Source organism: Phymastichus coffea, unplaced genomic scaffold, assembly GCF_024137745.1.
Source record: "Phymastichus coffea isolate CEN01 unplaced genomic scaffold, Cenicafe_Pcof_1.1 PCOF00058, whole genome shotgun sequence".
NCBI classification, from domain to species: Eukaryota; Metazoa; Arthropoda; class Insecta; order Hymenoptera; family Eulophidae; genus Phymastichus; species Phymastichus coffea.
Genome location: NW_026706869.1, coordinates 667,562 through 688,948, shown reverse-complemented (window position 1 = coordinate 688,948; position 21,387 = coordinate 667,562). Strand labels below are relative to the sequence as shown.

The window sequence follows — 21,387 nt, the reverse complement described above, 5'->3', positions numbered from 1 at the left end:
TATTTATTTATATTTACATTAAAATAAATCTGGCTAAAAACTATAATTATTACCGAAATATATACGTTGTTTTTCTTTTCAGGTGGTCTCACATTAGAGAACTGAAAATTGCGAGGCCATAAAATGATCTTAATTTTCAATGTTTTCCTGAAAGACTCGCAGAAGGTACAATAAGTATATCGAGAATTATGCATGTGGCTAAGCGCTTTTCTTTGGAGTGGTATCGCAACGATACAATCTCATGAGATATAAACGTGAATACCACACCGATTCCCAATCATCCAAAGTGAAATGAGCATTGTGCTAATCTGTAAGTAATATTAAACATTCATCCGGTAATGAACGTATTGCCGAAAAGAAATACGTTTTCACGTCGAAGCTTCGTCGAGCGTCTCAATAATAAGAAAAATAAATAAAACACAACTCTGATTTATGTTCTGAGTATTTTACAAACCCTCGTACTTCTTCCGTGGTGTTTCAGTCGACCACACGTAAAACGTCGCCTTGCGTTTTCGATAGCGCAGACGTGCGTAAAATAAAAACTGGAAAATGTCATAGTTCCTTTCAATTTTTCGCAACCAAGAGTGGAGTATAAACACCGTATTTTGATATTTATCTAAATGTTTACAATAATTTATTAATTTATTAAGTCGCTAAATTAATATATGGAAGGCAGGGGATGAATAATGTTAATAATAAGCATTGACAGTAATCGCACATTCAGTTTAATATGATTTCAAAGTTAATTAACACGTAAGACGATTGCAGTTTACTGGAAAGTTAATCGTCCTGCGCATACTACACACGAAAACTTATCCTATAACATTGGCTTTCGGACATCAATACACAGTTCAGTAATTATAAAAACTCTCCGTTTATCATACTTTGACGAATTGATAAATGGTAGTGACATGCTTCTTTAATATATCGCTTGAAATAAATGCAAATTGCTTGTAAATTACCGGAGTTGGGTATCAAAAAAGATAAGGAAGCAAAAATATGCGTTGTAAAGTGCATCGTATTATTAATACTGAAACATACGTATAAAAATTCTTATTTTATCGTTCATTCCATACGTCTATGTTGCTCTATGGATTTTATAAAGTTTTACTTTTGCTATCGATACATTTCACATACAATTAGGCTCTTAATATTTTGATTCTATTTTGTATTACATAGGTATGTTTGTTTCTCATTTGTATATCGGACTTATAGTATTCATCTTTTTTTTTTCGATATCCAAAAAACAGACAAATAGTAGCTGTACACTAAGTACGTAGCTTAGACATCGAATGTTCAATTCGATATTTATCTACGCATAATTATTGTTTACGAGGCTCATTTTTATTTATTATAAAGGTAAAAATACTAAAGTTATGCCTGATATATATGTTTGTGCTCAGTGCGGCTGTTTAAAAAAACAACTTTTATTTTTACAATCTGAGGAACTCACCTTATACACCTTTCGACGCTCATTTGCAAAATACAAAACTTATGTGACAATCATTTGAATTGAAAGAACGATAACAACTTTGATAACTCTACAAATCTATAAGTATAATTCATAAAATGCGGATGTAGAATAAAGCTTTTCGTTTAGGCTGCTCTAATTGCAATTTAATATCAGTCTTCGTATATCGTCTTATAATTGCCGCCGCCTTCATCATCACGCTTTCATGACTATAAATACTCACTCATGTGCATGTAAAATATAAAATTTAGGTGGCATGAAGAATCAACACTAACAATTTGCCCACATTAACTCCTAAGTATGTAAAAAATTCATACTTTTTGACTAGATTTCACGTAACGACATATCATAAACGTCATATAAAATTTATCAATTTACTTTCCAATCATTCAAAAAGTCTAGATACAAACGATCAAATTTCCGAAAAAAAAAGATACTCGAAAGACGATCTGAAAATTGATACAATTCTATTGTTATTCCAATATGCCACCCAACGTGCCGTCTACAATAGCTTCACACGCACATTACGCAAGTCATTGTCGCTTAACAAACAGGCACACAAATGCAACTGTACTGCAGGACTACCCCAGATAAAGAAAAACCTTTAGTCGATAATTTCATTGTCGAGTCGGTAGGTTACCGACTTCTTTTTGTATACGGCACGACTTAGGCTCTGGGTAGCCCTGACCCCGTGCTACGAGCACATCGTGTGTTGATGCCCCGCCTTATTTCGGGGGCATGTCCCGTGCTGCTAGACCCAATATTGATTTCGCCTGAGCAATGGGTTTGTTCGCTGTGAAGTTTGCGAGGGGCACGGTATTTCCGTTGTGTCGAAACTACTCCAGTCGTCCACGGAATCGGCCACACCGTACGGATAACGCGCTGATACATCTACTTCCGAGCCGGTCATATTGTCCATCGGACTCAGAGGAATCACCTGCAAGAATTTCGTGCATCGTCATTGCAATTTTATTTTTATGGAAAGTTCGACTTTATTACCTTGCATTGCGGTAGCGTCGAAGTTAGCGTTGGCATTATGGGTGGTAACGGTGTACTCGATCCAATACTGTTGTTATGTAAATCATTCGTGTACCTCTTGAGATGTGGTGTTGCAGGCAATAGATGATCCGGCGGCCTTGGTAATGACATGACCGATGCTGGCGATGCAGGTTCGACTTTATCTTGATCCTCCTCCTCTTCGTCTTCTTCTTCGTCTTCTTCACCTTTGAATCTCGCCTGTCTACATCTGATCGTCACAATCACGCACAGACTGAGCAACACAACTCCACACAGCATTCCCAGCAACAGAGTATAATCGTCACTCATGTTTGGCGCAATAGGCATCTCACCTTCATGGCCTACAGGATCCATAGGACCATCCAGTGAATTATTGTAATAGTCACTGGCGAGTTTGGCGTGAAAAACAAACGTTCCGATTGCTGGTTGAAATCTTCCAGTGCTTGTAGGTACTGCCAGCATAAAGTCAAAGCTGTCTTTTACACCATGTGGATCGTCACTGGGTACTTGAGTGCATACCAGGTAAATTAGTCCAGAAAGTATATGGGAATGAGTGAACTTGGTGACTTCTTTAACTTGAAGATCCTTTTTTTCACCAGAAGAAGTTGTACGATTGACTATCTGCATTATCTTCGCATACTCGGGTTTTCTCGTCACCTTGAACTTCGGCTCGCTATCAGCTAACTTTGCTAATGGGGTAGCATCAAAATACGGTATTGTGAGTTTAGATTTGTCGCCAGCGTACGCTATGAAATCGTCGCTCATGATCATCAGTGGCACCACGACAATTGGTATCACGATGTCAGTTTGCTCTTTTTCTGCTACACGTGCCGACAGAACGACACTATCGTTACTTGTATTGAGATCGTTTTGCACGTAAAACACGCTCTTGGAGATGAGGTCTGCGTGACGGAAGATCACACTTGATTCGCGAGCATGTAGCGCACCGTTCATCGGAGCTCTTGTTACCTGTAAGAAAAATTAATGTTTTCATTCTAATCATTCTTTTGACTCAAAAATGAATGGTTATAAGTAATGTCATACCTGATACATCACTAGATCGTGTCTCACGTTGGTGTCCAACCTCAGAACTTCTGTGTCGATATTCGCCGTTGTACTTCCTTGCTTAATTTCCACCGGTTTCATTACACTGACATTCAATCTGATCGATTGTACTTGTACATTCAAAATATTATAATCGAACTCATACTGGCCATCCGATACTCGATAGTAGATCGCTTTTGCCGATAATGAACCACGATGTTCGTAAACCAGCCTCGAGGAATCAACATCACGTTGTGTAAATCTCGTCACTTGTTGTACTTCTGAAGCATTGTCAAACAGTAAAAATCTTCCTTGAGGGATATTCATTAATTCATAGACGATTCCTTCGGGACCAGTATCCGGATCGGTGGTTAGAAAATTCTGACGAGTGACGGTTTGAGTTTGATTCTGTACAACCACGATTGGTTCCAGCTTATTCTTTTCGAGCTTGAATTGCTGATCATTCACCGGACTTATTTCTACTGGTACTGTTATATTACATAATGTCAAGTGTCCTGGTGAAAAATACACACTCATTTGGATTTCATCCTTTAATGTGTCCGAGTTATCGTGGTAATACGTAATCCTTCCACTTTCCACTTCGTTTTGTGAAAACGTTGTCAGATTTAAATTATTAGGCTCGAGCATTACGTGACCGTGATTTGGTTGGCGCAGTAGACGAACAGATACATCAGGGATGGGAATAGCTGCATTTGTTCGTAAAAAGTCGATAATGCCAGTAATATTGATCGTCACAGCAGCTTTCTTGCCTTCAACTACGAAGACTGGGTCGACAGAAACGTGATGGTGTAAACCGCCGTTCGATACTGATATTTTTACCTCAAAAACCTGGAATGTTTTTTGAAATTCTTGATGGATTTGGAATTGAAGCTTTAGAAAGCAATACTTTAAAAGCAAATGAGTGATTTAGTTTACCTGATTCCGAATTGGAGTAGCAAAGTATGCTTCGACATCAAAAACAAAACTGTCGTTAGCCGCCAAACTGTTAAACGGCTTATTATGCTCGTATGATACCCTACTATTGTTCAAATCTTGCTGAGTAAACCGATCAACTTTCAGCCAAATACCTTCGTTAGTTTCCATTATGATTCTGCCCATGTGGGGTCCATTTCTTACGAAATACTTGACATCTCGATCGGCATCTGTACATTTCGTCAGCAACAGATCACTGGTGATCAGTTTTCTAGCTAATGGGAAGACATTCAGGATTTCGTTGTGTCCGATTAATACTTGAACTGGTTTCGTAGTGACTAAAAGCTTGTAGACATCAGTTTTATGAAGTCCATCAAATACAAAAAACTTGACTTCTGCTCGGCTCCCATCTACAAGAATAATTCTTTGTTTAGTAATTTTCCTGCTAGGGTATATAATCAAAAAAAAATTTATTCAATTTACTTGTATGAGTGAAAAGCACCCTTTGTTCGTTGATCATCTCCTGCGAAAAATTATGTATACTAATACCCGATATCTCTTTCATCGAGAAATATCCTCCAATTACATTTTGTATCTCAAAGAAAATTTCATTTGGCATAGTATCATTATCCGCAGCTGCCAGTAGATCGTTGGTTATAACTACCGAACCACCTTGCCACATACTGAACACACTTTTATTGACTACAACTGGTGGTTCGTCGTTGATTGGTGCGATATTAATCCATAAGTCGAATTGCTGACTCGACTTTTCCCCAGCTTTAACCATCATTCTTAATTTATCAACCAATTGCTCGTCGCCGTTATTCTTGTAGACAATTTCTTTAGACACAAGCTGCTTGTGCGTGAAGTTTCTTATAGGATTATTCCATAGATCCATCATATTTCCGTGCCTAGGTTTCTCAACGATTGTATACTCGGTTATTTTTCCAGCGAAGTAAGGGGTTACGGTATAGAAATCGAAGTCCTGAAGAATGACACTTTTACCTTCTAAAACACTTAGATTTCTAGCGGCGACGTAAAGCTTATCAGGTACGATAACAATGTTCACTGTTAAGTTACGTGACCAAGTAATACCATTGCTGACGTCGACAAGAAAAACATCATGAGTCTGATTGGGAGTGGATTGTACGTAGGACACGTGATGCTCGTCTATCAAGTTCTGACCGAAATGCTTGACTAGGTTTGTATTAAACTCGTCAAAGTCATCGTTTTCGTAACTCTGTACCTCCAGGTAACCATAGCGTGGCCATTGACGAACATGGTAAGTTATCTATAGTATCGAAATAATATTAGCAAAATAAAATATATACCATATATTTCAAATTCCAAATTACCTTATTCGACGGAATGCCAGGATACCCAACAGCTAAACTTTTGTTATTAAGAATAACGCTGGTAGCTTCTTCAACGTAAATAGTACTATTATGCTTAATAATCAAAGGTTCCCAGTATATTTCTGGATAAATTTTGATTCCAAACTCGCCAGAATCATACGCTTCACCAACTGTAACTTTTAACTGAAATTTGTCCTCCACAATCTCTCGATTCGGTGGTCTTACATGTTTATAAACGACATGTTGCCGAATCAAATCCTCTCTATTAAAGTTCCACGTTTCCTTTCCATACTTCAGTATTACACCATACTTCGGTCGTTCCTTAACGTGATACGTGATTTCTGTATTGTTGGCAAAAACATTAGTTTCCATATCAATATCTTTCGCCGAGAGCAGAACAGATCGATTAGTCTGAACGACGGCACCCTTGTGAAGCATAAGTTTGACGTAAGCATGACCAGCTTGAATCTCAAGATCACCGTTGGAAAACAATTCTCCATCGCTTACAGTAAAGTCAATACGTTCATACATGTTGCCGTGATGCCTGTAAACAATCTTCTCATTATCGATATCCTGCTGGGTGAACCAGTCAATCTTAACACTTGGATTATTCAGCTTGTGTAATAATCCGTTACTCAATTGCTTCACATGGTACATTAAGTCACTTGGCTTCGTATTTAAATCGTCATCCGTGTACAACAAATCAGACCTGGTTATAAGTTTTTCGGAATTGGTAACCACGTGGAAGATCCTTTTGTTTATTCTCTTTGGAGAGTTATCATTCCTCAATTCGACCTGCACATTCACCCTGTCGATGTACATGAAATCAGTGTCATCCGTTGACATAGCCAGAAACTCAAAAGCGTCTTCTTTTGTTTCAGAATCATCATGCACATAAAACACAGCGCGCCTGTTCAATTCTTCTAAGGTAAAGTGTGTGATGTTTAGAACTACCGGCAGTGTAGCTTCGTACAGCGATAGACAACCGTGTCTGGGTCTCATAGTTAGATTGAAGCTCAGCGATGTCACACCAAAGTGGCGATAGTCAAATCTGGCCATGGATAAAGGAACCTTTTGTCCTTCCATCACTCGAATAATTTCCGCACCTTCGAAAGCCAAATTTGACTCTTTCATCGGTTCGTAACTGAAGTTTAAACTCGTGCTGACATCCTGACACTGAGGTGCCGATACTTTAAACTCTATCCTATCTTCAATCGGTGAGAAAGCTCTTCTATAGTGTCGATACCTCAATCGTCCATTATCAATGTCCTCTTGTGTAAACGTTTGACCGATCATCAATCTCTCATTTGCCAGATACAAATGTCCGAATCTTGGAGTCTTCAGTAGACTGTATACGATAAGAGCTGCTTCCGTAACGAGGGGATTCGTTTGAAATTTGATTCGTCGCGAATCAACTACCACCTCGGCACTATTAACAAAGTCTACACTACTACGTTGAATTTCTAAGAGTTCCAGGGTGATGAAGGTTATATTAAAATCATATGTATCACGGAAATGTACTTCGCGCACAGACACCTCGAAGCGGAAACTGTCATTGTGTGGACTAGCCATTGTGTGCAAGTATCTAAAAGAAGAGTAAGTTATCGTCAAGATTCAATCGTAATTTTTCTATCATTGAAAAAAATGGCTCAACGAATTCTCTCACCTCACAGTCTGACGCTCGAGGTCACGACTTGTGAAGTAATCTGTGTTGATCCAGGTGTAACTTGTTTCTCGCTGTCGCTGCAGTATCCCAAACCTGGGCTTTCCAGTGACGTTGTAGCGAATCTCGACACGTGAATCATCGGCGTTGGTCGCAAACGACAAATTCGCCGAAGTTAAATATGAAAAGGAACGGTGAACCACCACCAAGCCGGTATTCTGCACGGCTCTTATTGACAATTTGTGAGCAGAGATGCGTAACTTTTGTACTTGACTGCTCGCCTCGCCGTCGCTTACTTTCAGAGATAAGATCGCCGTGGTTTTGTCTGTCGAGAAAGAGAAATATATAGAAAGATATTTGAAGCAAAAGCAAAGAAAGAGAGACAGAGAGAAAGAGAGGCTAAGATTAACAAGTACTCACTTTTGCCGCTGTGTACGTAATCGATCGCGCCGCGGGCAAGTTCCGCCTGCGTGAACGTCCGCACGGATATTCCGGTGCTACTGCCGGCCTCGTTACTCGCTAGCCTCTCCACGTGACCAATGTCACCGTCTTCCGGTAGCACTGTATAGACTAATTTTTCGGCTGGTGTGTCCGCATCCTCCGCAAAGATTAAATCCTTTGTTAGAGTCTTTCGAGTACCCTGCGGAAAATTTGTTGTTTAGCGTTAATTAAAAGAACACAGTTTTAATTGTAACACGTTTAAAGTGTAGCCTTTGTAGTTTTATTACATTCGAATTCGGGAAACTTGCCTTGCGTCAACTAATTAAAAATAAAAATACGGTAGGCAGAAAACATTTTTGAAACGTTGCTACCATTGACTAGAGCATTTTCATTTTAAGGGAATTGCCAGCTTCACTGCAAATTATGTTCATTTACATTCTCATCGTTATGAAAAATAAAATTGAAAATTTGACCAGCAGTCTGGTATCCATCTTTTTACCATGCGAACAGTAGATTTAGGTCAACATCTCGAGACAGCAATTCGCAGACTACTAATACTCGATTAATTATTATACCGATGATAAAGTACGTGTTATCCTCGCGAAAAATAAAGTGTTTTGAATGGGTGCGGTAATAAACTCTCACGATGATTAATCTCTGTTTGAAACTCCAAACAAACTTTTAACTCTCCATCCCTTTCACAAGGATAAAAAGTCAAGTTTAATTTTTCATGCATAAGTGCTTACCTGGGCAAGTGTGAGAACGGCATTAGGTGGAATTTCGAGTCTTGGAGGGTCGTTCACTGGCGTAATATTGACGTAAAGTTCAAAGCGCAAACTATCCTGGAAGTAATTAGGTAGTGCGTGACGTGGACTTGCCGCTTGAACTGCGAATTTAAGGACCATATTGTCCACTGTTGTTTCGCCGCCGTCGTGCATGTAGACGATCTGAAGATAAATTATTTTTTGTCTTCAGATTAAAATGTTATTTATTTTTAAAAATTTTTTACTACCAAACGTACAAAAACAGTTTTTCCTTGTTATTGTCCTGAGAAATAAACAAATTCCTTTAATAATTGAACGGAAAAATGTTATCTGTCTTCACGCATGCTTGAATAATAGACTCGCAGGAAGTTTGGCATTATCAGAGAAAAATAAAATAAACGAAAAATAGTTTACACGGGAATTACGAGCGCAGAGAGATAGTTTCTCCTTTGTTGTGTTGTTTTTGTGGCTGAAGCGTAAATGAAAAAAGGGACATTTTGAATGCGTTTGGCTGTCGCTCTCTTCAGGAATAGCTTTTTTTTTAATGCCACGAGATGAAAAAGCAGTTTCTTTTTGCGAAATATCAGAAAAAAAAACACGCGTCTCTGCCGAAACTAAAACTTGACTGAAACTGCTGCGGAAGTAGAACTCAGCGTATATATATATACTTTTCATAGCCTCTTCTTTCTTCCTCTTGTCCAACGCTCAAGCACTTCATTAACTTTCTTTGCCTCTCTCTCAGTTGGTGCACTCCGCTTTACTGCGGTTCCCGTACTAAATCTATTGCAAGATCGAATTTTCGTGCTTCTTTTTTCCTCGCTCGCGTCGTTGTAAACACTTATCCCGTAAAATTTACGCCATCTCGCTCGAAGCTGTTATTCCTGCCAAAGCTTTCGTACGAGAGCGGAGGGAGAGTACCGCGCTAATTGCTCGAAGCGCGTACATATTCTTCATTGTTGCACGCGAGTTAAAGCTACAACGTAAGTTTCTCCCGTGCAATCGATACGATCAAGATAGTCATGAAAATGTTTACGTGATTGATTTTCGTTTCTCTAGGTTTTTCCTCGCTCACGAACACATATTTTTCATAAAGCACAATATATTACAATGAGTGCCAATAAAAATGGTATTGTTTGTGCATTGTGAATGAATTATCGCGTAAAAATTACCGTGCTTGCCACGGTAAAGCTGGGACGTGATAGCCGTTTATGAATTTTTATGATGAAATCGACCGAATTATTAAGTATTTAAACATGAACATTGTTCAATTGTCCAAGAAATATTATGGTTCCTCACTGTATGTTTTTTGGAATTCATCACGGTAATTTATACTAATGGTAAACCGCTCATATGTTTCTCATACATGGATAAAAGAGAGCGGCGCTGCAACTACGCATTTTAAAAGTAATTCCAAACAAGTCACCAATTATATCGATCAACATAATTTATTAATTAAAAAAATTGTCTTTGCTTTATTTAACAAGCGATAATGAATAAAATCTAATAAATTTAAGTTTTTCAAAACATTCTCGGATTGGTTCCAACATTGAAATTTTTCAAGCGCCGATCTTGGAGAGATGTTCCCCTGACAATTCAGATTATGAAAAAAATTACGGAAAGATGAGAAAAATGATAATAGCATTCGTAATTTTTTTATGAGATATTACTTAAAATTTGTGAAGCAGACAGTTTACCGTGATTCGCTGTAATTTTTATGGTGAAAATCATCGCAATTTTCATGAAACATTTCTTTTCCGTGAGAGAATAATACATACAACTTGCACGTGTTCTACTTTACTTATAAATAGAACGCTTCCTTGAAAAGGTGGGATGCAGGGTAGTCCATAGTGATGCGTCTTGAGCATCGCGCAACAAGCATATTTGATTTTTATTTCGAGAAGGGAGAAACGTGGCGATCGCAATAGCGCGCGTGTGTCTGAAATGTGTCTTGCTAAATACATGGCATTTCGAAACAAAAGCTTGTAATGTTAGTATCTCGGTGGAGAAAAATAAGCAGCTTACGTTTTTCCGTGGACCTGACGATGCTGCCGGGCATTAAAGCTTCTTTGAAACGAAAGTACTCGCCGATGACATTCATCGGCAACGTTTTTTCTCAATTTTATATAGGTCTGATCAAACGCAGTTAAGTCCGTGAATTTTTATTTGAAAATCATCACGGCGCCTCTAGAGACGTGTTCGTTACGTTGAAACAGATATAACGTCAAGTATATATTCCACGGCTAATATTCAAAGCTTCTCGCTAATTTTCAGCGAGAGGAAATATCTACACGTATAGAACAGACACGTCGCGTACACACAAAGTGGAGCAACAGATCGAAAGTGGTATTGTCACGCCGCAGATGTCTCCGTGTCTGTACACCCTTTTGTATCGAACTTTGTATCCAATAGACACGAGGATTGAAAGAGGAGCGAGAGAGGCAGTTTAATTTCACGAATGACTTTCTTTCTCTTTCCACGAGTTCAGATATCGCTCGCTCCAGTTTACCCGTAATTGCTATTAATGGCATTTTGATGAATTTAGCTTTCGCCACAATTGAAATACGTTCTTTCGCCGGCTGCACGTAGCTTTGTCTTTGAATTGTGACAATTAAACTATTATCGCGCTTACTCACCATTAACGTCAATGGAGCCGAATGAATTATGCAATCCCGGTGAATTTCGGGCGTCTACCTCGCAGAAATGAGCTACCCGTCCGATCGGAACACCCGAAATGCGCTTCGTCAGTCCTCGGTATGCACAGTGGAGTCGACGAACGCGACGAGCCCGAGCCCCGCTCTCCGGATCGTCAGAGCGCCAAGAGCGTCGCGCCTTGCGTATCGTCGTTCTTGGAGTCGGATTTCTCGCCGCTGCGGTCGACGCTGTTGCCCGACGCGTATGTTTTTTGCCTTTTAACGAGCGCCCGTGCCGTGCATGCGCAGTTGGCCGCGCGGAAGACGCTGAGAATCGAGCGAAACGTGACTTGTGCGATTGTTGGTGCGGCTCGGCCGTCTTTCACGCAGAAGGTCTTACTCCGTAAACGTGTCGCAGCCGATACAGCAAATACTGACTCACACTCTTCGCTTATGGAACGAAACCGCAGCGAATGGCGCGTTACCTGTAGATTTTCAAAACGACGCGTGCAAAAGCACAAATCCGCGCGGCGGGTCGAAACAGAAGGCTCGTCTTCGTCGTCGTTGATCTTTTCGCGACGATAGTGGCAGTCACTGTAATTATTATGGGACTCGTTGTCGACGGACTCGCGTAAATTTCGCACGTACGACCAAGAAAGGCCAAACGAGGTAGAGAGCGAATCGTACGAACCTTGTGCATGTGGACGTCGTGAAGAGTAAAAGGCGTCTTGACAGCGAGCCTGGATCGATCGAGTTGCAGCCATCCGTGCGCCGGTGGCGTCAGGAGTGCAAACACAACGTGCGACTCGTTCAGCTGATATCGTGCAATGTCCAACGTCAAGCTGATGTGACGTTCGGTTAAGGCCGCTCGCTTGCCTTCCAGCACGGATATCGGACGCGCGCGCAACAGCTCCAGATTGATCGGTAGATTGGTGTTGAACTGCGAGTGGCCGAATAAGCGGGACGACGCACGAATGGGAATTAGAGGAGGAACAGCTGCGAGTTAATCGGCCGTACGTACCTTGTATTCCTCGGTGAAGTTGGACTTGATGCAGAGATCGCGATCGCAGGTGCACTTGAACGACCTGACGCCGAGTTGCGAGCAAAGAGCGCCCGGCACGCATGGCTTCGCCTCGGCGCACGGGAAGCCCCACACGCAGTTGACGACGACGCCTTGGCTGACTTTGACGTTCGGCAAGCCCAACTCCTTGCCGTCCAGTCGCATGCTCCTCAGGCAGCCTTTGTAGCTGTTCCCGCCGGATTCCAAGCCCTTCGACAGCGCTTTCGCGCGTTTGTTCAACTCCGTGCCGCCAATGTACAGCGTGTCCGCCAGGTCAAGGTACTTGTTACCCAGAGCAAGCGACAAATTGCGCGCTTCGCCGTCGACGCTTATGCCGATGAGCGTCGTCGTGAAATCGACCGTCACCTCGTGCCACGTCCCGTCGGCGATGTTTCGCGGATGGATCAACTCGGCCGGGCCGTTGCCTTTATTCATGAGCAGGCGGACCTTACCGTTTTTTAGCTCCACGCCCAGAAAATCGGCGTGCGACGATAGACCCGCCATAAACAGCAAGAGGCCGTCCGTCGAGACGGTTTTCAATTCAAGCTCCCATCTGCAGGTGGAGAAGAATGGATGGAGTTTCAACGAGTAATTGCAATTCTATAGAGTATGTTATCGTCGGGACTCTCGTCATTTTGGCAAGTTTCCGAGCGTAAAGTCGTCGATTAAATCTACGCTTTGATGCATCAAAGCGGATTATGGCTAAAGGGATACTTGCTGTAAATTGTGAGTAAATAAACCTTGTTTCAAAATTACAAAAGCAACGTTTGCGCGCATGGCAGTCAGTTAGTGAGTTATGTGCATTTACCATTAGGTGCTGTAGGAGAAAAAAAAATGCTTTAACACGATCAAGTTCTTTTGAATTTCTATGTTGTGTTTCAATTAATTGTACACATGGAGCTTCATAAAATTGAGTCTATCGCCACACATTCTTGTGTGGCCCATAGCAGCTAAAGGAAATTGACGCCTTCAGATGGCAATCTACGGATGTAAATACATTGAAAATCGTATTCCAGTTTATTTTTTGCTTGAAATGTGTTGTCCCTTGCACTTTTGAGCGTGTGAATGAAAGTGTAAAGCATGACTCGTTTAAGTAAAATTTCAATTGTGCGTTTTCAAAGCTCCGTCAGAGTCAAAATGGCAAGCAGAAAAAAAGAAGAAATTCGTATGATGAAAATTTTAACGTTATTTTTTTTGTTTTCTATTCCCCCTCAAAAAAACAACGATGGCCGGATGTTGCGAAGCTTTTAAGAACACCATCGAACATAGATGTGCTGCAATAGTTGCTACATGGTATCGTTTACACGAAACAATATGGGTGTTTTTGACGCGAGCTATAATTATCACTCATGATTACATTGTTATTTTTATTCATTTCAATTTGATTCAGCTTGAAAACCAGGCTATATTAACTAGGCTAGTATTATTGAAAGGTCCAAACCTGGTTTCGACAGAATGCAAGTAATTCTATTTCTAATACGAAGATAATAAATTTTAGTAATATTGATTTCCCTTTTTTTGTGAAAATAAGAAAAAAACTTTCCAACTCAATACTTTTCATGCCGTTACGATCTATCTTTTCTTAAATGTAAACTATAAAATATCTGTGATGATTTATAATTCTTAATTTAAATAAAATGCTTCGTGTCAAGTAGCCGCTAAGAGTGTGTATTTATACCTGAATTTATATCTAAATTACGATTGTGTTTCTATTAAATACTTATCCAATACGCGGTACAATTTATTTACGATTAGACTAGTAACTTTAAATAATTGTTCTGTCTCAACAAAAGTTATATATGCAATAAAAAAGACCGAACGCGCGCGCGGCGCCCGGTGTAGCGAAGAAACAAGCGAGAGAGGGACTCACCTAGATCCCGCGCGTGGAATAGACTTGGGTATAGCGGTGAACGCTCCGTCTTCGACAAAGCTTATGTCGACTCGGCTCGTGGCGTCGAATTCAGCCGAGCAACCCCAGCTCACGGCGCTCGCCTCCGTGGAGTTTCGTCGTGTTCGCGCGTGCTCGATCACCCGCAGACCATTGTACGTTATGTCGGCCATGCAGCCGCGCAGATACTCCGTGTGGCCTGGACACAAACGCGCCGTTTTTTTTTCTTTTTTTTTTTTCGTTTGCACTTTTTGCACGATTCACGGCGAATCGTTCGGTCTGATGTATCGGAACGCTCATCATATTTACTCGGTTTTTCTGATGTGCGTTCGTGAAAAATAAAAATATATATGTATATATAAATAGTTTGACTGACACGACTCGTCAAAAGTTCTTTTAAATCAAAGGCGGTCGAAGAATTAATATTCTTCTGTAAAAGAATCAACGATGCCTTTTGCCTGTGGTATACACGTAACGTTTCTACCTTTCAAGAAAAGTTAGACTGTCGTATTGGAAAGTGGAAACTTGTACGTTGCGCTGCTGGTTTCCGCAACATTTCAAATCTAAACTTACTCATCAATAAAAATGCTCCAGCAACCATTCTAAAGTATCGTCGATCGAGTGCATGAAACTTTTAAATGTCAATTACTGAAATATAAAAACTTTCAATCAAACTGTATCCTCGCGGCCAAAGTAGCTTACGCTCTCGCGGAAAAAAACTGATTGATTTTCCGTCTCTGCGTTCCACGAAACAAAACAATACAAAACAAAATAAAACAAAAGGAAATAAAAGTCTCTCGTCCCGCGGAAAAAGACACGTTTTGTTGTTATTTTTTTTTTGTTTACTTATGACGATGCGTAATGCGTGTCATCACCGAGACAAAAAATACTCACCGAGGAACAATTCGTTGAAGCCACCTTGTCCGCCGATGTAAACGCCGAAATTGATGTTCAGCTCTAAAAATTTGCCGGGCAATATCTCGCTGACGCTGTGTATGCCGTCGACGACGAGGGTAATGTTGGCGTCGCGCCTCGTCAGATTGACGCTGTGCCAGCTCATGTCGTTCAGCTGCAGTCCGCGAGCGCTCGCAAGCTCCTTTTCGCCTGCGCCCAAGTTGATGTGCACCTGGGTAGGACCCGCACAGTCAGCAATTCGTAAATTCGGACGCGCGGCCAGTGGCAGCTTTCGACAAACAACCTCCCTCGATATTGCCCGGCGAACTATCGAGTGATTTTTAATGGCGGAAGCTAATCTGAAATGCACGTGACCTACAAAAGGCTTCTTTGGGTTTTGCCAGCAACGTCGATGAAAAGATGAATGAAGCACTCGAGCATTTTTCCGAGTGTACGGTAGCTCGTTATCCGCAGCACAAGAGCCGGCGTGCTCTCATTAATTAATAGCCGATCGGCCGCTTCCACTCTCTCTCTCTCGCTCGTTTGGCTTGCATTTGTAAAAGCATCGATGCTGCTTTATTTATCGGCCAACTGCAAGGTGCCGTGCTCGGTTTTGAGAGAAGACATCTTTCATCCTATCTTCAACGTGGGAGCTCCGTGCGCGACGAAGGGCATAAGGAAACGATGCGTTCGCATGCCGGCAGCCCAAACGAGAGGCAAAAAAACAGCGACAATTTTGCCGACTTCCGAGAGACTTTGGAGCGTCGATGCGGATCGGAGAAAATGCTGAAAAACTTTTTGAAGAGAAGAAGAGTGCTCCGCTCCTTAGCTCCGTTCCCCCCCCCCGGCAAAACTTTTTGCGCGAAGAATCTTTGGAGCTTGAATTTCAGTTGACCGCGTTAATGACGCTGCTACGGAGGCCAGGGAGAAGAGGAACAGCGAGCAGCGCAACTGATATCCAATTGTAAAAAGAGCGAGCGATCGCTCGAGTTAACCAAGCTTTGCTGTGCTATTCAAGTTTAAACAAGAGTCCGTTTTGAGCTCGCTGTCCTTTCTTCTATTCTACGCTTTGATAATTAAGCTCAAAATGTATCAAATTGAGAGTCAGGCAGCTTTCGAAATGAAGCTCGTAGCTATTGGGATCCAATTAAATCAGAGGCAGCAGTAGAATTCCTATATTGCACTTCAAAGGCTCGGAGTTTAATTAAACACTTGTCTAAACCAACATTGAAGGGATGATGATTAATTGTCGATGTGAAAATGCTATAAAGGCTGATCGGAGCTAGGCTGCGATATGAGAATATCCAACATTTGACATTTGCCGCGAGCACGTACAGCAAACGCAAACCTTACCTTCAGCCTGCCAGTCTCGAGTTTGACGAGGCAATAGTCCGTGCGCCCAGCAGCCAGCAGCAACATCGCATCGGACAAGTGTGTGCGGAAACGGAAGCTTATATCCGTGCCATTCTTCGCTTCTTGTACCAAGAGATGGATGTAACTCGCTCCGTAGAACGACACTGGAATTTAACAAACAGATTACATTGCTCGCGTCTCCGATGGGCCAACGGACTCGAGCAGCGCCCGTCGAGACGAACGACGGCGCTGTTCCTTTCGCCAGCGCCACGGCACACTCGGACGAAGTCGTGGCGAATCCGGCGAACAATCGCGACGGAAAATCTCGTCTACAACTGTCGGATGCGGGTACGAGAATTCTCCAGCCAAGACGTAGCCGCTCCGCTTGTCGCGTCCGTGAGCGCCGGGGTTTATTTCGGTTCGCCGCGCGATCTCGAGGACGCGCCGTCCCATAGTGCTCGTCGGATAGCCCACTTCTCCGCTCTTTCTAGGGGAAGCTTTTCTCATCGACCGCGACAACCGCGACAAAGCACGGCTCGCTTTGCCCCTCCCCCTTCTCCGAGCGCACTTTTACAACGAATCGTGAATCTTCGTCGATCTTCCGATTCATCGCGAATGAAAAGCTCTGGGATTCGAGTCGCGAGCGCGGGATCTCCGAACGGGCTTACCCTCGTCAAACTGGCACTATTTGCCGTTACCGGGCAAAAGTCGCGAGCAATAATGTATTAATATTAATAATAACGCGCGGCCGTGGAGGTCGTCGGTTTCGTGTCTCTCATCAGAAAGCAGGCATGCGGCGAGGGAGAGTCTAAATTTAGAAAATACACGTACAGAGAGAGAGAGAGACTGGAACTCCGCCCTCCCGCCCGTAAATCAGCGCATCGTTCGGCTTGTTACGTTTTTTTCTTTTTTTTTTTTTCCCCCAGCGCGCATCGATGTTTATGGCGATTGATCGTAAAATTAGCCTGCTAGATCGACGCGCGAGCGCCTTGAACGGCCGTAGATTGCCTTGGCGCGCGCGACACGTCTTTACTTCGGCGCTACGGCGCGTCGCCGTTAACAGTCGGCGCGTGGCGCTTTCCGCGCGAGGACAACGAACGGAGAAGCGAGGCGTCGAGATATATACGCACGCGGCGCTCCCCTCAAAGCCATAGCTATTTTACGGCTGGCATTTCGCAGCGACGCGCTGGATTTTGTCCTGCGGCGCGCGCGAACTTCTTTGCGCGCGCCAAGTATTATTTTCGGCGCGCTTTCTTTTGCGGTCGCGCGCGTCGAAGCCGCCACGCGCGGAATACGAAACGGCCGGCTGTCCGGCAATGATCCGGTCGCGCGTGAAAATCCATTTGTAAACCGCGAGGCAAAAAAGGGAGAAAATCGAATGAGGGCCAATCGCCCGGAAAAGCATATACACCTATACATAGGCGCACTTGCCTTCCTCGTCGGCTTGGCAGGCGTCCAAGAGTAAAGCGCCAGCAGTCAGCATCAGCAGCAGTAGTTGTAGCCTCGCCATCTTCGCTCCCTTGATTCTCCGCCGCACAGCTACAGAGGACTAGTAGTATCGCTAGCCCCTTTCTTGGATTTGTCGAATCGCCACCTTTCTCCCGCTTGCACTATATGACTACGCCAATCGATCCGATACCTGCTTCTTCCTCATTCTCGTCCTCTCGTCATCCTACCGCTACCAGAGTTACACCTTGGCGACTTCATTTCTCTCTTTGCCCTCGTGCTGTTCGGCTTATCCGCTTGTCCGTTTTCTGCAAACCAACGTGAGCGCCAATCGTTTTCATTCGCGCAGTTTCCAATCCACGTGGAAGATAAAGCTTTTGCAACGGGCAAACTCAATCGAAGCGGGAAAAACGGAGCTCCGGAAATCAGTGAAGCGACAGTCACAATTGTCGCGCGCGCGCGCGCGCACGCACACTCACGCACGCACACACGGCGCCAGACTAGTGCGTTCGCCAAGCAGGCAAGGTAACAAATTTATGCTCACCGAGCAGAAGCAAAGTCCACTCGATTAAAAAGCACCGCTCGCTCGGTCGGAAGATTGAGGAGCTTGCCGACACCGCCTGAGCACTCTTCTTCTTTCTAAAGCCTCGCACGCGCGTATGAATAAATAGCAGGCGAACACGACGATAAGCGACAATATGATATACCACGTGTGTGTGAAAGTTTGAGTAATCCCCGTCGTACGTGTGGCGGTCTAATATCGATCGTTTTTCTCTCACACCCTTACACCGGCGTCAGTTTCCTTTTTTTTTATTCGCGAAAAATCGCTTTAACCACCAGGCAGATTGAAAGCCTTCCGGGGGGGGGGGGGGGAGAGATCTTCATGCAAATTCGGTTTGCCGCCAAATTCTCGTGAGAATTAATCGAGCGACCGATCAAATCAGAGATATGCGCGCGAAACCATTGAAAACTTTTGAAAACGAAAGTCGAAGAGGGAGAGAGTCGATCGAATCTCGAGAAACTATCAAGCTGCCGAGAGACCGAGAAAGAAAGAGAGAGAGAGAGAGAGAGAGAGAGAAAAGTGTTTTATATTCTCCCTTTTTTGCCGTCGTTGTTCAATCCACTCGGCAAGGAGAACCGAGGAAACAGACCCATGAACGCAAACAATGTCACGCGTAGAAGCTCCTCTTCGTCGCTTCCGCCAAAATAAATTTGCACTCTTCCTTGGTAGGATAATAGTCCTTCAGATCGAATATCATATATAAGTTAAGTGAATGAGTCTGCGCGTGTGTGTAAAAACCTACTCTCCGTATACACGTACTTGCACATTTTTTTTCTCAGAGGCATTTTCTTGGTTTTTTGCTTGACGCGAGTCGGATGAAATTGATCGAAAAAAAAAAAAAAAAAAATTCGATCAAATAAAAATAGATTGAATTTGTTGCACTTTCGCGGAAGGGATGAATCTCGAGTACATCGTAGCCCCGCAAATAAATAAAAAAGCACATTTTTTAATTAAACACGACGCAATATTTATACAACGACTTCTCTCTCACTCTCGAGTGCTTTTACTCTTCCAATTTCAATTGCAAGCACTCGAACCCCCTCTCTTCTTTTCAACGGATGTTTCCAAAACGAACGTTTTACGTGATATGTACGCGTTTCGAAAAATAGATTATAAAAGCTCAAGGATGTCGATGTCGAAATTGCGCGTTTTTGATGTGACGAGACGAAAGGGCTTTCAGTTTCAAAAGTTTTGGCAAAATAATCCAACTTCACGTGTGCAATGTCACACTCAATGAATTCAACGTCGCTTCTTGCGTTTGAGCTTGCAAGTGCGAGTTAGCCGTATAAATCTTGAGATACTATTACACGATTTTTCGAAGCTTCATCACATCAACAACAATATGAACGAACTTCGCTGTGAGTATTCTTCGACGAGTTGCCTACAGGTTAATAACATCTCTCAGCGATCTCTCAACAAAGCAACCAATGTCGAAAGCTCGAACTTCCGTCAACCACATCTATTATCGCAAGCTGTCATTCAATCTTGAGAAAAGTCCTCAAAAAAAAAGCTTTCCCAGAGCGTCCACATCGTGCGCGCGCACACATACACACACACACCCGCGCGCGGAGCCCATGACAAGAGGGTCCCGGCATGCGTGTGCAAACGACGCACGCGCGCGCGGCCATACATCCTCAGCTTTCTCTGTCTCGCACACACGCAGCATCCCAAAAACACAGCCAGGAAGATCCGAAGGAAAAACCTACCTTTCGTGCGTCACTTTTCCTCGGGCTTGTATTGCCGCGCCACAGCGGGCTTCGAAAAACGGGCAATTGTCTTTGTAGCAGCCTCACCACCGCGCCGTTCGCACAAACTTGCACTTCAGTCTCGCGGCAGCGAGCGGCGGCGACTGCTGGAGGACGAGAAGACCGACTCTCTCGCTTCTCTCCGGCGGAGGCTGCGCCCGGCGCCTGCGCGCTTCGTTATCTCGGGCCGGCGTCGTCGATGATTATTCCGGGAGCGCCGAGCCGAGAGAACGCAGAAGAAGCGTCTGCAACACTTGACCGTCTTATCAGCCCTTGCGCTCGACTCCTCGTGTCTTTAACCCCTTGTAAGACCGCGACTGTGCATACTTCTCTCGCTCTTTATTCTCGTCGAGGAGAATGGTGACTTAAATTGTCGCGCGGCTTCTACGAGGCTGGGCCTCGTCTGTTTTTTTCTTCATGTGTTCACACCTGACGGATGTGGATTTACAAATCCATATAAGCATATATTTTCGTACATGCTTGAATTCATTTGAAAACTAGGGTATTCGATATACATTTTTTAGATTGATGAATACGTCAGAATTAATTTCGAAGCATTCAAGTTTGAAATTATTCAAATCTCGCCTATAAAAGAGCTTTGCTTTTACTGATATGAACTAATTGTTCAATTTATTACACTAGAAATAACAAATCTCAACAACTATAACAACAATTGATTGTTCATTACGTCAAAATCTCGACATAGCAACAACGTCGTTTGAAGTAAAAAAAAGCCCCTAAACGCACGCTAAGCTTTTGATAGCATAGGATGGGAGAGAAAGAGAGAAAAGAGCTCTCATAAATATTTCCGAAGTACGCGCACAGCCAAGCTCCATTATCTGTGGAAGCACCGGCCCTCCTGCAAAAGAGCACTATATCGCTTGCAAAAAATTTTCGACCTCAGAAGTGTCCCCGTTATATATCTGCGTATGTGATGGGCTATCCTTGAATCGATGTACTTACATTAGTTGTATTTCGATTAATGCAATCCTTTATAGATTTCGAAAGTCTTACTGCAGCAAGAGTAAAACGATTTCTTTTTTGGAGAAAAAAATATGTTTTTTGCGGATTTTGCATGAGTAAAGTCGTAAATAAAAATAACAGGATTCATCAAAATAAAT

The 21,387-nt window shown here is 42.9% G+C and overlaps 1 protein-coding gene across 1 annotated transcript; it reads right to left on the bottom strand.

Moving 5' to 3' along the window:
• Positions 1 to 719: 719 nt before the first annotated feature.
• On the bottom strand, positions 720 to 20,361 carry LOC131666377 (chondroitin sulfate proteoglycan 4). The gene is made up of 16 exons (XM_058939004.1): positions 20,228 to 20,361; positions 17,945 to 18,267; positions 16,514 to 16,677; positions 15,161 to 15,392; positions 14,249 to 14,465; positions 12,340 to 12,931; positions 12,010 to 12,258; positions 8,671 to 8,871; positions 7,904 to 8,123; positions 7,487 to 7,808; positions 5,821 to 7,405; positions 4,949 to 5,756; positions 4,469 to 4,875; positions 3,533 to 4,381; positions 2,471 to 3,457; positions 720 to 2,408 (listed from the first exon to the last, which is right to left on the bottom strand). The coding sequence occupies exons 2-16, from the start codon at positions 18,021 to 18,023 to the stop codon at positions 2,223 to 2,225; spliced, it is 7,098 nt and encodes a 2,365-aa protein (XP_058794987.1). The 5' UTR covers positions 18,024 to 18,267; positions 20,228 to 20,361; the 3' UTR covers positions 720 to 2,222.
• Positions 20,362 to 21,387: the final 1,026 nt, after the last annotated feature.